Source organism: Scyliorhinus torazame, chromosome 14 (assembly GCF_047496885.1).
Source record: "Scyliorhinus torazame isolate Kashiwa2021f chromosome 14, sScyTor2.1, whole genome shotgun sequence".
In the NCBI taxonomy this organism is placed as follows: Eukaryota; Metazoa; Chordata; class Chondrichthyes; order Carcharhiniformes; family Scyliorhinidae; genus Scyliorhinus; species Scyliorhinus torazame.
In genome coordinates, this window is record NC_092720.1 from 6,413,562 (window position 1) to 6,429,072 (window position 15,511).

At 47.3% G+C, this 15,511-nt stretch overlaps 1 protein-coding gene across 1 annotated transcript in view; it reads right to left on the reverse strand.

Annotated features, from left to right (window-relative positions):
• Nucleotides 1–15,511, reverse strand: part of LOC140389449 (scavenger receptor cysteine-rich domain-containing protein DMBT1-like) — a 133,936-nt gene that overhangs the window by 17,358 nt on the left and 101,067 nt on the right. The window contains exons 9-13 of the mRNA XM_072473585.1: nt 13,012–13,323; nt 11,361–11,675; nt 10,665–10,979; nt 10,035–10,109; nt 1,559–1,864 (exon numbers count right to left, since the gene is read on the reverse strand). Of these exons, the coding sequence (XP_072329686.1) occupies nt 1,559–1,864; nt 10,035–10,109; nt 10,665–10,979; nt 11,361–11,675; nt 13,012–13,323 (1,323 nt within the window). The remainder of the gene's footprint in view (nt 1–1,558; nt 1,865–10,034; nt 10,110–10,664; nt 10,980–11,360; nt 11,676–13,011; nt 13,324–15,511) is intronic.

Consider the following 15,511-nt stretch of genomic DNA (forward strand, 5'->3'; position numbering starts at 1 on the left):
AGGGCGTGCATTTTAGCATTCATGTCAAGGGGGCTAGAACACAAGACCAGGGATGTGCTTCTGAGGCTGTATAATGCTCTGGTCAGACCCAACTTGGAGTATTGTGAGCAGTTTTGGGCCCGTATCTAAGGATGGATGTGCTGGCCTTGGAAAGGGTCCAAAGGAGGTTCAGCAGAATGATCCGTGGAATGAAGAATTTGTCGTATGAGGAACGTTTGAGGACTCTGGGTCTGTACTCCTTTGAGTTTAGAAGGATGAGAGGGGATCTTATTGACACTTACTAGATACTCCGAGGCCTGGATAGAGTGGACATGGAGAGGATGTTTCCACTTGTAGGAAAAAGTAGAACCAGAGGACCCCATCTCAGATTAAAAGGGACGATCCTTGACACAATTCACACCTCTTTAACCTGGGGTTGCCCCATCTCTGGATCTGTAAAGATTTAATCACCTGCTAATGCTCGCATTCCAAGCATTGCCTGGCATCTTTGAATTTGTCTATATATATGTTTCTGGAACATACCTCTTCATTCACCTGAGGAAGGAGCAGCGCTCCAAAAGCGAGTGATATCGAAACAAACTTGTTGGACTTTAACCTGGTTTAAAACAGAGATGAGGATAAACTTCTTCAGCCAGAGGGTGGTGAATCTGTGGAACTCTTTGCCGCAGAAGGCTGTGGAGGCCAATTCACTGAGTGTCTTTTAGACAGAGATCGATAGGTTCATGATTAATAAGGGGATCAGGGGTTATGAGGAGAAGGCAGGAGAATGGGGATGAGAAAATATCAGCCATCATTGACTGGTGGAGCCGACTCGATGGGCCGAGTGGCCTAATTGTTCTGCTGTGTCTTATGGTCCCTGATGGTGTAGTTCACCAAATGTGCACCTTTTACACGTGTTTTCAATCTGGATTTTCTTGTAATATTCTCGAATAAGAAGAATCCTTTCAGAAGATTATACCTTTCAATTTTAAAATGTCTTCCAGTTGACGAGCTTGCTAACAAAACAATCACATTTTATTTGTGTCAAAGCATCTGGATATTGACATGAAACATGGGAAATTATCGAATTGGATCTGGGAACTCGGATCAGAATTTAAAACACGCTCTCGTTGCCCTGGAGGTTTCTGTCTACCTGCGGAAAATAATCAGGACCGCTTATTTCATTTTGCATTATTTACATAAAGTAAACGTTGCAACCCTATTTACGTGACAATTCACAGCGAGCATTTGACAAGGAATTACACAGAGAGATATTAGGTTACGTGGCCAAAATCGTGGTCAGAGAGAAATATATTAACGAGGCAATTTAAAGGAATTTACGAGAAGGGAGAGGTGTAAAGCGGTGGAGAGGAGCGGGTATTGAATTTCCGAGCGGCTGAACGCACGGTGGCAATGATATAAAGATTAGAATCAGTGTTGCACAGAGGGGTAGAACTGGACAATTATCAGGGCCGGTTGGGCAACATAATGACACAGACATGAATGTGCCGTGGCCATGGAGCGATTTGAAAGCAAGCATTAGAGTTCCAAAGTAAACGTTCAATTAAAAATCGCTTACCAGAACATATCACATTAACGTCTTCTTTATGTGTACAGTCATGGTCACCCATTGATGAAAATTGGCAGTCCCACAGGAATAGTTCACTCCCCTTGCATTTAACCTCGTGCATCCAGATTTCGCCATTTCCTTTGTCGAATAGCATCTCTCCCGGAGTCCACACTGGTTGCCCACAGTTTAGTTGTCTACAGACGACAGCAGCATCATTCCTATCCCAGGAATCATCGCAAACCGTTCCCCAGGCACCACTGAAAAAGATTTCGACTCTTCCCGAACAATTATTGAATCCTGCAGCCAGCCGAATATCTGCAGCAAAAGATAGCGTGCGAAAAACCGACACTTCAACGTGCAGTTGGAAGTAATTACTTCATTGTGTCTGCCCTACTCAGAATAACAACCAACTGTTAATGTTGGACGACATCATGTTAAATAAAAGCAAATTACTGCGGATACATGAATCTGAAACGAAAGAGAAAATGCTGCAAAATCTCAGCAGGTCTGGCAGCATCTGTCGGGAGAGAAAAGAGCTGATGTTTCGAGTCCCATGACTTTTTGTCAAAGCTCATGTTAAATATCCTGGTATTCTTCAGCCAGAGGATGCTGAATTTGTAGAACATTTTGCCGCAGAAGGCTGTGGAGGCCAATTCACTGAGTGTCTTTAAGACAGAGACAGATAGGTTCTTGATTAATAAGGGGATCAGGGGTTATGGGGAGAAGGCAGGAGAATGGGGATGAGAAAAATATCAGGCATGGTTTAATGGCGGAGCAGACTCGATGGGCCGAGTGGCCTAATTCTGTTCCTATCTCTTATGGTCTTATTCTCACTGACCAGGGATATTGATAGGAGACATATAACTCAGCTCAATGGTCTGCATGTATCGAGGGGAACGTTTCACTACAGTAATTACACGCATTTAACAAGTGACATGGGACTATGCGAATGGAAACTGATTTGTTATAATTAGCCTGCTGCCTGCTGAAACCTTGACATAGATCGCAGAGCGGTTGGTGCGCTCCCAATGTGCAGCCACATTTCAGAATAGTAACTTTAATGTTTGCGGATAGAAGGCATTTTTATTTCCATTCTTCGGATTTGGGAGGCACTGGATAGGCCAGAATGTCTTTCCCATTGCTTGACAAGATACCCTTAAAAAGTTGGTGGGGAGCTGCCTTCAGGAAGGACTGCTAAGGGCAGCATGGTGGCGCAGTGGATAGCACTGCTGCCTCATGGCACCGTGGTCTCAGGTTCGATCCAGGATCTGCGTCACTGTCCTTGTGGAGTTTGCACATTCTTCCCGTGTTTGTGTGGGTTTCGCCCCCACAACCCAAAGATGTGCAGGGTAGGCGGATTGGCCATGCTAAATTGCCCATTAATTGGAAAAAATTAATTGGGTACTCTAAATTGTATAAAGAAAAAGGAAGGAAAGCATACCACCTGGTGCAGGTACACTCAGTGCTATTTAGGAGGGATTTCCAGAACTTTGACTAAAGAACAGTTAAGGAACGATAGATGCATACCACAGTATTAGTGGGGGGCACACTGCATCAGTGATGAAGTGAGTAAATGTTAGCGTTTGGATATCAATCAAGCGAGCTGCTTTGTCCTAGATGGGTCTATATTCTTGCATGTTGTTGGAGCTGCAGTCATTCAGGCAAGTGGAGAGTATTCCATCACATTCCAGACTTGCGCCTTGTAGCTGATTGGCAAGTTTTGGGCAGTAACGAGAAACTTCAGCATTGGTGCAGACTTTGTGACAAATGACTCAGTGCTGGCTGGGTCTGATTTATAAACCTCCCTTCCCAATTATCATATGCAGGGTGCCATTCCTTCAAACATTTCCCTTGACAAGTAAAGAGAGCTGTTAGTAAAGCATACAGTTGGACTTCCGGTGGCGACTATGAGGGAGTTGGTCGCACATTTGGTGGCTCAGTTTCGGTCGGACTTTGGACCTTTTCCCCTGGCTTTTTTGCGCTTTTGAGTGTGGAACTGGAAAGCAATAGTGGTCAGGCACAGGACCCATACAGAATTGTATGGACCTAAGAATCCAGAGGGACTGTAAACAGCAGAAGAAGTGGTCGAGTAAGGGCACAGTGGAGGCTGTGAGAGGGACCAGCATGTCTGATGTTCAGAGCAAGGCGCCGACAGCCCAGCCCACAAGGGAGCAGCTGCTGCAGACTATGCAGGAGGGCTTTTTGGCTCTGAAGCGTGACAACTAGGAGCCGCTACAGAAGTCGATTGACCGGATGGAAAAAAGGCTGGATGATCAGGCTGAGAAGATCCAGCAGTTGGAGAAGTCAGTGGAGGAGCAGGCTGACTTTCAAACGGTGGCGGATGTGGAGATTCGGAGGTTGAGGGACCAGCAAAAAGTGCTTCTGGAAAGGCTGGAGGACCTGGACAACAGATCTCGCTGGCAGAACGTGAGAATCGTGGGCCTCCCGGAGGGGGCAGAGGGGCTGGACGCTGCAGTGTATGTGAAGGGTATGTTTCAGAAGTTGCTGGGGAACGAGGTGTTCCCGCGCCCGCCGGTGGTGGACATGGCACACAGAGTGCAGATGAGGCAGCCGCGACGAGGGGGTCCCCACGAGCAATGGTGGTGCGCTTTCACAGGTACCTGGACAAGGAACGGGTGCTGCAATGGGCAAAGAGCACACAAAACTGTACTTGGGACAATACCACCCTGCGTGTTTACCAATATTTGAGTGCTGAGGTGGCCAGGAGGAGGGGAGGCTACAGGCAGGTGAAGGAGATACTGTATACAAACAAGGTGAAATTCGGGCTGCTTTTTCCGGCGCAACTGTGGGTTACGTATGAGGGTCTGCACCACTATTTCGAGGCACCCGAGGAGGCGATGGACTTCGTTAAGAAGCAAGGGCTGTCCCCTGAGCGGAGGACATTTGGACTCATGTTAGAACGTTTAAGTATATGTGGTTTCTCTCCCGTTTTGAAAATTACCTGCATGTTTGGGTCCGTTTTTGCTGTTTCTCTTTTCGACCTTTTTAGGGTGATGGAAGGTGGTAGTGGTGTGGTTTTTTTGGCGTTCTTTTTGCGTGGGTTTCCTGAATGTTTCCTTTTTGGGCTTTTTGATTAGCTGGAGTTTGCCTGGGGGGGGGGGGGGGGGGGGAATAATAAAGAAAACAATCAAAAGGGTTGGGTTTAGATGGATGCTTCAGGGGAACTTTGTGCAATCTTTTTCTGTGTCTGTAGGGGAAGGGCTGAGAGTGCCTGTTATTTTTTTTTCTTCTCTTGTTTAACTTGAATTGTGCTACTGTGGGGGTTGTTTCTGACTTGTATAGAGTGCTTTCTTAAGTAGGGCCGATCTGTGGAAGTGGTATGGATGGGTTGGGGGAGAGGTGACTAGGAACAATTGGTGGGAGACGCGCTGGCGCCGAGACTGGGAGCCCCAGGCTAGTTGAGTAGGGCTAGTCAAGCCGGGTTGGGGGTGTGTGCATATAGTTAGACTAGAGCAGGGGTTAGGTGATAGGATGGTGTTGCGAGGAGGAGGAAGGGGGAGTCGTTCTGCTGACGGGGATGGAAACTGGGCATGGCAACAGTGAGGTGGTCATGGATGGAGCCAGTCAGGAGGCGGGCCAGATGAAGTGCGACACATGGCTGGAGGGCTGGCCAAGGAAAGGGAATGGCTGATCGGCAAAGGGGGGGGGGGCGAAGTGCCCCCTAACCAGGCTGATCACCTGAAACATTAGAGGGTTAAACGGGCCAGTGAAGAGGGTGCGTGTGTTTGCGCACCTGCGGGTTCTGAAGGCGGACATAGTCATCCTACAGGAGATGCACCTGAAAGGGGCAGACCAGGTTAGGTTAAGGAAGGGCTGGGTCAGTCAGGTCTTTCATTCGGGGCTTGATTCTAAGACGAGGGGGGTTGCGATCCTGATTAATAAAAGGGTACAATTAGAGGCAGAGGGCACAGTCGTGGATGGGGGTGGCAGGTTCGTTATGGTGAGGGGTAAGCTCGAAGGGGTGAGAGTAGTCCTGGTCACTGTGTATGCCCCTAATTGGGGCGATGTGGATTTTATTAGGAGGATGCTAGGGAAGATCCCCGATTTGGACTCGCATAAGCTGATTATGGGCGGGGACTTTAATACAGTCCTGGACCCAAACCTGGACCGGTCATGTTCAAGAACGGGCAGGTTGGCAGTGATGGCAAGGGAACTGAGAGGGTTAATGGAGCAAATGGGGGGAGCAGATCCATGTAGATTTAACCGGCCGATGGCGAGGGAGTTCTCGTACTACTGCCATGTCCAGAAGGTGTATTTCCGAATTGACTGCTTTGTTGTGAGTAGGGTCCTGCTGGCCGGAATGGTGGGGGCAGAATATTCGGCAATTGCCATATCGGACCATGCTCTGCACTGAGTAGACCTGCAGTTTTGTAAGGACAGCTTTCAGCACCCACCATGGAGGCTGAAAGTTGGTTACTCGCGGACGAGGCGGTGTGTGAGAGGCTGAGGAAATGCATGCAGAATTACCTGCAGGTAAACGATACTGGAGAAGTCACGCCAGCGGTGCTCTGGGAGGTACCGACGGCAGCGGAGAGAGGGGAGCTGATTTAAATCCGGGCTGACTGGGAGAGGACGGACAGGGCAGAGATGGACCAACTGATTAAGGAAATTCTACGGATGGACAGGAGTTACGTCGAATCCCCGAGGCCAGAGTTACTCAGGAAACGACAGAGGCTGCAGGCCGAATTTGGGGTGCTGGCTACAGGCAAGGTTGTGTGGCAGCTTAGAAAGGTAAAAGGCACGATTTATGAACATGGGGAGAAGGCCAGCAGAATGCTTGCGCAACAACTAAGGAAGAGGGAAGCGGCTAGGGAAATAGGGAAGGTAGTCGATGGGGAGGGTAATGTAGTGGGTGTCCCGGCAGGGCTGAACAAGGGTTTTAGGACCTTTATAGGAAGCTGTACACTTAGGAACCCGCCGGGGGAGATGAGGCGATTCCTAGACGGACGGACGTTTCCAAGAGTGGGGAGGGGGTTGGTGGACGGACTGGGGGCCCTGGTCAGGATCGAAGAGGTATTGGGGGGCCTGAAGGTCATGCAGTCGGGTAAAGCCCGGGGCCGGACGGGTATCCGGTGGAGTTTTACAAACAATTTGCCGGGATAGTGGAGCCGGTGCTGGTCAGGGTCTTTAACGAGGCAAGAGACAGAGGGAGTTTACTCCCGACGATGTTGCAGGCCACCATCTCGCTTATTCTGAAACGGGATAAGGAACCGGAGGCTTGTGGGTCATACAGGCCAATCTCTTTGATCAACGTAGACGGCCAAGATCTTGGCGAGTAGAATTGAGGACTGTGTATCGGATGTAATTGGGGAGGACCAAACCGGGTTTGTAAAGGGGAGGCAGCTGGTGGCCAACCTAAGAAGGCTGCTCAACATGATTACGATGCCCCCGGAGACTAGGGAGGTAGAGATAGTGGTAGCCATGGATGTTGAAGAGGCTTTTGACCGGGTCGAGTGGGATTATCTGTGGGAGGTACTAGGATGGTTTGGGTTCGGGTTGGGGTTCATCGACTGGGTTAGGCCATTATATGAGGCCCCGGAGGAGAGCGTGAGGATGAACAGGACGACAACGGAGTACTTTAGACTGCACTGTGGGACAAGACAGGGCTGCCCTCTCTCCCCACTGCTGTTTGCACTGGCCATAGAGCCACTGGCAATTGCACTGAGAGCTTCTAGGGGCTGGAAAGGGCTGGTCCGGGGGGGGGGGGGGGGGGGGGAGGGGGGGGGGGGGGGGAGTGGAACATAGAGTCTCGTTACACGCAGACGATCTGCTGTTATATGTATCCGACCCAATGGTGGGGATGGACTGTATTATGGCAATCTTGAGGGAATTTGGCCGGTTCTCCGGATACAAACTGAACAGGGCTAAGAGCGAGTTGTTTGTAATTCAGGCAAGGGGGCAGGAGAGTAGGCTGAAGGGGTTATCGTTAAGGCTAGTGGGGAGAGTTTCCGATATTTGTGGATCCAGGTGGCACGGGACTGGGGCAAGTTGCAAGCTCAACCTGTCCCGACTGGTGGAATGAGTGAGGTAGGAGATCCGAAGGTGGGATGCACTCCCGCTGTCATTGGTGGGGAGGGTGCAGACTGTTAAGATGACGATTCTCCCGCGGTTCTTGTTTGTTTTTCAATGTCTCCCCATCTTTATCCCGCGGTCCTTCTTTAAGAGGCTGAATAAAATTATTCCGGGATTTCTATGGGCAGGGAAGTCCCCGCGGGTGAAGAGGGTGATGCTTGAAAGGAACAGAGGAGAAGGGGGGCAGGCGCTGCCGAACTTCTGCAACTATTACTGGGCGGCCAACATAGCGATGATAAGGAAATGGATGGTGGGTACCGGGTCGCTTTGAGAGCGGATGGAGGCTGCTTCGTGCAGGGGCACTAGCTCAGCAGCCCTGGTCACGGCGCCTCTGCCGCTTCCACCGGCAAAGTACTCCACCAGCCCAATAGTGGTGGTGGCTCTTCGGATCTGGGGCCAGTGGAGGAGGCATGTAGGGGAGGTAAGAGCATCGGTGTGGACACCAAACTGCGGCAACCACCGATTTGCCCCAGGGAACATGGACGGGGGGGGGGGGGTTAATCGACTGTGGAAGAGGGCGGGGATTGTGAGGATGGGTGATCTGTTCCTGGAAGGGTGCTTTCCGAGCATGAGGGTGCTGGAGAAGTGTGGGCTGGCGAGAGGGAACGACTTTAGATACTTACAGTTGCGGGATTTCGTACGCAGACTGGTGCCGTCCTTCCCATGTCTCCCGCCGAAGCGGAGGCAGGGCAGGGTAGTTTCATGGGGACAGGTGGGAGAGGGTAGAGTCTCAGACGTCCACAAGGAACTAATGGGAGCTGAGGATACGCAGACGGAGGACCTGAAGCTGAAGTGGGAAGAGGAGCTCGGGGGGGCAGATGGAGGATGGTATCTGGGCAGAAGCCCTGAGCAGAGTAAACATGACCGCAACATGCGCCAGGCTCAGCCTGATCCAGTTTAAGTTTGTGCACCGGGTCCACATGACGGTGGCCCGGATGAGCAAATTCTTCGGGCTGGAGGAAATGTGTGCTAGATGCGCCGGAGGGCCGGCTAACCATGTACATGTGTTCTGGTCGTGCCCTAAACTCAGGGGGGATTGGCAGGGATTCGCAGATGTCATGTCCCGGGTATTGAAAACTGGGGTGGTAATGTGTCCTGAGGTGGCAACCTTTGGGGTTTCGGAGGACCCGGGAGTCCAGGAAGAGAGAGAGGCCGATGTTCTGGCCTTTGCTTCCCTGGTAGCCCGGCGACGAATACTGTTAGCATGTAGGGACTCAAAGCCCCCAAGGGCTGGAGTATGGCTATCGGACATGGCGAGCTTTCTTGGCCTAGAGAAAGTCATGTCCACCTTGAGAGGTTCGCTATTAGGGTTCGCCCGAAGGTGGCAGCCAATTATTGACTTCTTCGCAGAGGGGTAAGTGTCAGCGGGGGGGGGGGGGGGGGGGGGGGGGGGGAGGCTAGTGTAGAGTAGAGTAGAGTAGGGGGATATTGAGGCAGGTCCTTGCGTGAACCGAGCCGTGGTTTGCACTATGTTTAATTTGTGTCTGGACTTCTTTTTTGTACTATACAATGTCACTTTTTCTATATGCCTAAAATACCTCAATAAAATTGTTTGTTAAAAAAAAGGTAAAGCATACAGTTTTCCATACGTTATTTATAAGTGGCATCGGGTATGAGGAAAAGCAGATTATACTGAACCAGTACAAGAAATTAATTAGGCCTCAGCTGGACTATTCTATATAGGTCGGGGCACAACACTTTAGGAAGAAGTTGAGCATGTCGGGTAGAGTGCAATCATCATAGAATGCACAGTGCAGAAGGTGGCCATTTGGCCCATTATGTCAGCACCAGCCCTTGGAAAGAGCACCCTACTTATTCCCTATCCCAGTAACCCAGCAATCCCACACAACCTTTTTGGACATTAAGGGCAATTCAGAATGGCCAATCCACCTAACCTGCACATCTTTGGACTGTGGGAGGAAACCGGAGCACCCGGAGGAAATTATTAATGATAATAATTAATAATAATAACAACAACATGCAGGAGTACAGGAATTATACAGGTGATTGGCACTAATTCAAACTGCTAATTTAGAGAGATGGTGCAGATGCGTTCAGTCAAATGGATCTTCTGCTTGCTGCATCATAACAATTCTCTAATTTTGTGATTAGAAACAGCGAATTACGAGTGTTCCATAATATTTCATTGTCTCTACTCTCAAAATTACAATCCTGGCAATGATGAAATCTGCTCCCAGAAAGACAATTCAGTTTCCCATTGACCTAAATGCTGCAGTGCGCTCCACACAATATGTACAATCGTTGGTACTAATAGCAGAAGAAGTGTGTTGATGGACAAGCTGTAAATATCAATTGCGGATTTAAATTTGAAAAGTTCTTTACACAAAGGAAAACATCGGTTTAATATCCTCCCGCATGTATCAATAATTACCGAAATCTTCTGAAACTGCTGCCATATTACTTTTCTTCGCACTTCCACCATAGCGTATTTTAATTGGATTCATTTCTGAAAGAAAATACATCGATTAAGTCAACAACAACTTTTATTGATGAAGTGCCTTCAACGTCGTAAGGTGCTTCACGAAAGCTTTGTAAAACAAATTAAGACATGTAAAGAGAGGTTAGGCTAAATTAATAAAATGGTTGTCAATGTGACCGAGGTAGAGAAGGGGAAAGGCACAGAGTGCGAATTAGAGATCTCGGGGCCTAGAGAACTGAAGGCACGTCGACTAACGATGGAGTAATTCTGTTTGCAGAGCGGCGATAGGCCTGAATTAAACGAACCGAGATATGCTGGCGAGTGGGAAGTTTGGAGGAGTTACATGGATAGGAAGAGGAAGGCCCATGGGAGGATTTGAAAAAAAATATTGTGAATTTCAAATTTAAGGTGTTTGACCAGGAGTAATTGGACATCAGTGGCTGCCGTACCGTGAGTAATGGAATGTGCTGTGCGTTAAGAATTGAGCTGCAGCTTTGGATGGCCTCAGGTTTATAAATGAGAGAAACATTGAAGCATCAGTGAAACATTCCCAGAGAAATAGATTCAATTTGCACCTGTTACCTGAACAAATGACTCCAATGTCCTCCTTGTGTTTACAATTATGTTGACCCCAAGGTGAAGATGGACATTGCCACAGCAGTGACTCGTGCAAACGGCAGTCCACATCATCAAGCCAGATCGGTCCAGTCCCCCTTCCAAATGTAACTTCGCGATCCACAGATCGGGCTGATCCACAACTGAGCTGCTTGCAAACCACTTCTGCATCCTGTATTCCAAAGGAATCGGCACAAACAGTCCCCCAAGTCGCATTATAGAAAACCTCAACTCTGCCCTGGCAGGGATTTGGTCCGTTCTGCAGTCTTACAGCTCTGTGCTCTGTGGAAAAAAGGTTGAAGTTGAACCGTTGGTTTGGTTCAATCGCACCGCACGAATTGTAGCAACACAAGGTCAGGCGTTCTGTTCAATAATGACGTTGAGTTAATGAGATTGTTTATCAGTGAACCTCAAAAGGCCAATTATTTCAAAATTATTAACTTCGAACATACTGGACTGTGCCTTGCAGACTCATTCTGTATTACGCTGTTGTGCATGGAGATAATGGGATCTTTCTGTTGGTTATCGAAGGCAATACGTTGCTGAGTGCCGAATTTAAGGAGAAACACTGCTGCGAATCAGTTACCCCTACCTCAAGCATTTTTAAAATAATTTATTTTAAATAAAAGTCAAAAACTGTGAATATTTTAAACTACTTCTCACCCGAGCAGATAACTCCAGCATCTTCTTTATGATTGCAGTCGCTCTCACCCAACGATCCTGCCGGACATTCCCACAAAGCAGATTCGTTCGCTGTACAGTTAATGTTGTCCAGCCAGATAGGTCCCTCTCCTGGACCAAACCAACCGGAAACTGTTGCATTTAGAGCCTCTCCACACTTCAGCTGGTTACAAACAACATGGGCGTCTGCCAAATCCCAGGAGTCATCACACACGGATCCCCAGTCTCCATTGTAGTAAAGTTCCACCCTTCCTGCACAGCGACTTTCACCATCCACCAACCTTACCTGAACGTGATCTAAAGAACAGGAATAATTATATTCAGGAGCAAATGGTCGAGGATAGCGTTTCCCTACAGTTCCTAATCGTTTCATTCCTAATTTGTGTACTGCTAGTCACTGCTTAGCAATTAGATTATTACGATTCCATCAAAGTATGGTGCTATTTTTACATGAACACTTCCTACCCACCTTAATGATACAAACTGAAAAAAATTATTAATTGCAAACTTTTGAAATCAATTTGCTGTAGTACTACAAATGCACCTAGAGTATGAAATGAAAATGTAAAAATAGAAACTAAAACTAACTGCGTATAATTATTAATTGTAGAGTTCTGAAATGGAAATGCCAGTGATACAAATAAATCAATAAACATGTAACAATAACAAGTAAACCTCCCATTGAGTACGGATATGACTAGATACGGCGGATGCAGGGCGGATGTTCCCGATGGTGGGTGTGTCCAGAACCAGGATATCACAGGGTAGACCATTTAAGGCAGAGATGAGGAGACATTTCTTCACCCAAAAAGTGGTGATCCTGTGGAATTCATTACCTCAGGAAGTAGTTGAGGCGAAGATATTGACTACATTCAAAAGGCGGCTATAGATAGAACTGGAGGTGAATGGTATTCAAGGGTTATAGGGAAAAATCAGTATTAAGTTATTGAATTGGACGATCAGCCAGGATCGTGATAAATGGTGGAGCAGGCCCGAAGGACCGAATGGTCTCCTCCTGTTCCTATTTTCTATGTTTCTATTTTTGTATGAAATATAGTCTTTCCGATTGTTGCTGGTCTTTGGGTTTTTTTCGCCAGAGAACACTGGAGGCTGAGTCAATGAATATGCTCAGGATAAGTTGGAGAGAAGTTGGATTCGCAAGCAAGCGAATTGTCTGGGCGACAAGAAAGGAAATGGAGTTAAGGCTACAATCAGATCAGTCGTGGTCTTATTAAGTGACAGAGCACAATCGAGGAGCCGGATGGCCTACTCCTCCTCCATTTTCTATGGTTCCTATGTTCTCAAAGATTTGGTAGTTGGGCATAACTAGAAGGGTCTCGTAGCAGGAGCAATTGAAAAGCAGTTTACAATCTAAATGGAGGGAGATTGCAGGAGATTCTCCTTGCAAGAAACAGTACTGTTCGTCTCAACTAGACCACGTGGTCACGAATTGCATGCTCTAGCCACTTGCTGAGAGACTACATTTCCAATTGCCAATTGGATTTTTTAATTACCTGCCTTATAAGGACCTGCGTCTCATTGCTGTGAGCAAGCTTGTTTGGTTATTTATGAATCCATCATTAAAGCGCGATGTGTTGGACATTTTAAGTTTGCGAAGTAAAGACGTTCGTACCAGAGCAAACCACACCGACGTCATCTGCGACAGATAATTTTGTTGCTTGTGTGAAAGTACAATTCCACAAGGAAAGTTCACTTCCATTGCATCTGACATTGCTCATCCAGACTGGTCCGGTTCCCTTTCCAAATTTCCAGTGGTTATAAGTCCTTATTGCATAACCGCAGTTCAGCTGTCTGCAAACTACATCTGCATCTTTGAAATTCCACTGTGTGTCAATCACTCTCCCCCAAACACCGCCATAATAAACCTCTACTCGGCCATCACAGACGCTCTCTCCATTGACGAGTCGCATCTGCCAATCTTCAACTGTAAGAAATAAATTTGGTAATCAAAGTTCATAAAATGTGCCGCAAAGCCATAGTGTGAACATAAGTAACTTAATTGTGCTGTTAATATTTTCTTGACTTAATAAAAAGAGGGGATGGGGCAATTAGGGAATGACATCAGCATCAACAAGCGAGCGAGAAAATGCAAGGTTAAAGTTTCAAAATCCTGGGTGAGAACTGCTGTGATCAAAAGGACAGGACCTTTACAGGCAGGCATGAAGAAATAGCTGAGAAATATCGTCAGGTAAGGTTTCAAACTTCAAACCATGAAGCACTTGCCATGTTTTATCACAGCGAGGTCGAGGACGCCAGCAGAAATGACATGTTTTGTCTTTGTGAACTTGAGCGTCTGGTTCCTTATTGAAACTTACAAACACTAAAATGTAGGTGCAACCAGAGTATCAATCTGGAGGGAGATCCACAATCTGCAGCCAGCAACGATATGGATCGTGGATGCAGAATCCCAACAGTGCAGAATGAGGCAATTCGGCCCCTCGAGTCTGCACCGATCCTCTAAAATAGCACCCCGCAGACGCCCATGCTTTTACCCTATCCCTGTAACCCCGGTTAAAATTTTAAACACTAAGGGGCATTTTAAACACTAGCATTGCAAATACGGCTAACGTGCACATCTTTGCAGACACTGGGATATGCAAACTCCATACTCCACAAACTCTGGTCCAAATGTCGGAATCGAACCTGGGTCCCTGGCACTATGAGACAGCATGGCTAACTGCAGTTCAGTTTGGCCGCCCTATCTCAGGCTGGTGTGTGAGTCTACGGGGAACTAGCAGGTGTTGGTGTTGCCCTTGGGTTTCAGCCCTTCTTTTAAAATTCTTTAACTTGGAAAGTTCCGTGAAAGGAACATCAATGGGTTGTTGCCCGAGATCTCGTCTTGAATCGTTCTTTTCATAAGCCCATTCAAAACTCTACTTTTGTCCCAACTGGATGGCGGCACGGTAGCACAGTGGTGAGCACTGTTGCTTCACAGCGCCAGGCTCCCAGATAGATAGTTTTTTGAAGAATAAAGGAATATAAGGTTGTGGTTTTCGCGCGGGAAAGTGGAGCTGGGTCCACAAAAGACCAGCCATGATCACATTTAATGGCGGAGCAGGCTCGAAGGGCCAAATGACCTACACCTGCTGCCAAATCTTATGTTCCTATGTTCGATTCCCGCCTTGGCTCACTGCCTGTGCGCAGTCTGGTCGATCTCCCGTCTTTGTGTGGGTTTCCCCCGAGTGCCCCGGTTTCTTCCCACAGTCGAAAAATGTGCAGGTTACGGTGGTGGTGTGGGCTTAAGTAGGGTGCTCTTTCCAAGGTCCGGTGCAGATTCAATGGGCCGAATGACCTCCTTATGCACTGTAAATTCTATGATCTATGATCCTCCTGTAGTAAAACTTCACAAGGTTCAGCCCTCATACTCAGGCGTTCTGCTATCCACATGTTTCTCAACAGTTTTTATTGAGTCAAGATTGGACGCACCCGGATATTCATGTTACAGTGAGAAATAACCAGCATCTAGGGCTTACCGATTGGAGTAAGATAAAATATTATTGTGGCTAGTAGCCAATAGTATCTCAAGAATGCTTAGATTTCAATAATTCGATAAGTTCTACCTTAGCACTTTGATAGTGGTGAACCATTGCCTATCTGTATAGACATGTCTTCATCTCAATATATTAGAATAATTTAATATAATACAACATAGATTCGGTAAGATTTTGAAGATGCCTGAAAGTTAAATAATACACTGCAACAACCCTTTGTGTTGGGACCCTTGCGTTTCCTGATTTATATAAATTACTTAAAAGTGCGTGTTCAGGGCAAAATCTCCATATTTGCAGGTTAAACAAAGCAAGGGAGAACAGTGAATTATTAAGATGATGGTGAGCGAATTCAGAGAGACATTGACAATTTGGCCAAATGGGCAGAATCTAGCAGATGAACTCCAATGCAGCGAAATGTGAGGTAATGCATTTTGGTAGAAGAAACATGGGGAGACAATATAGGCTCAAGGGTGCAACTTTGATGGGAGTACAGGAGGAGAGGGCCCTCGGGGTTCAAGTGCATAATTCTCTGAAGGTGGCCACACAGGTTGTATTCGTTGTTGAAAAGGCTTATAGCATCTTTTAGTTTTTAAATAGAAGCATAAAGTATAAAAGAATGGA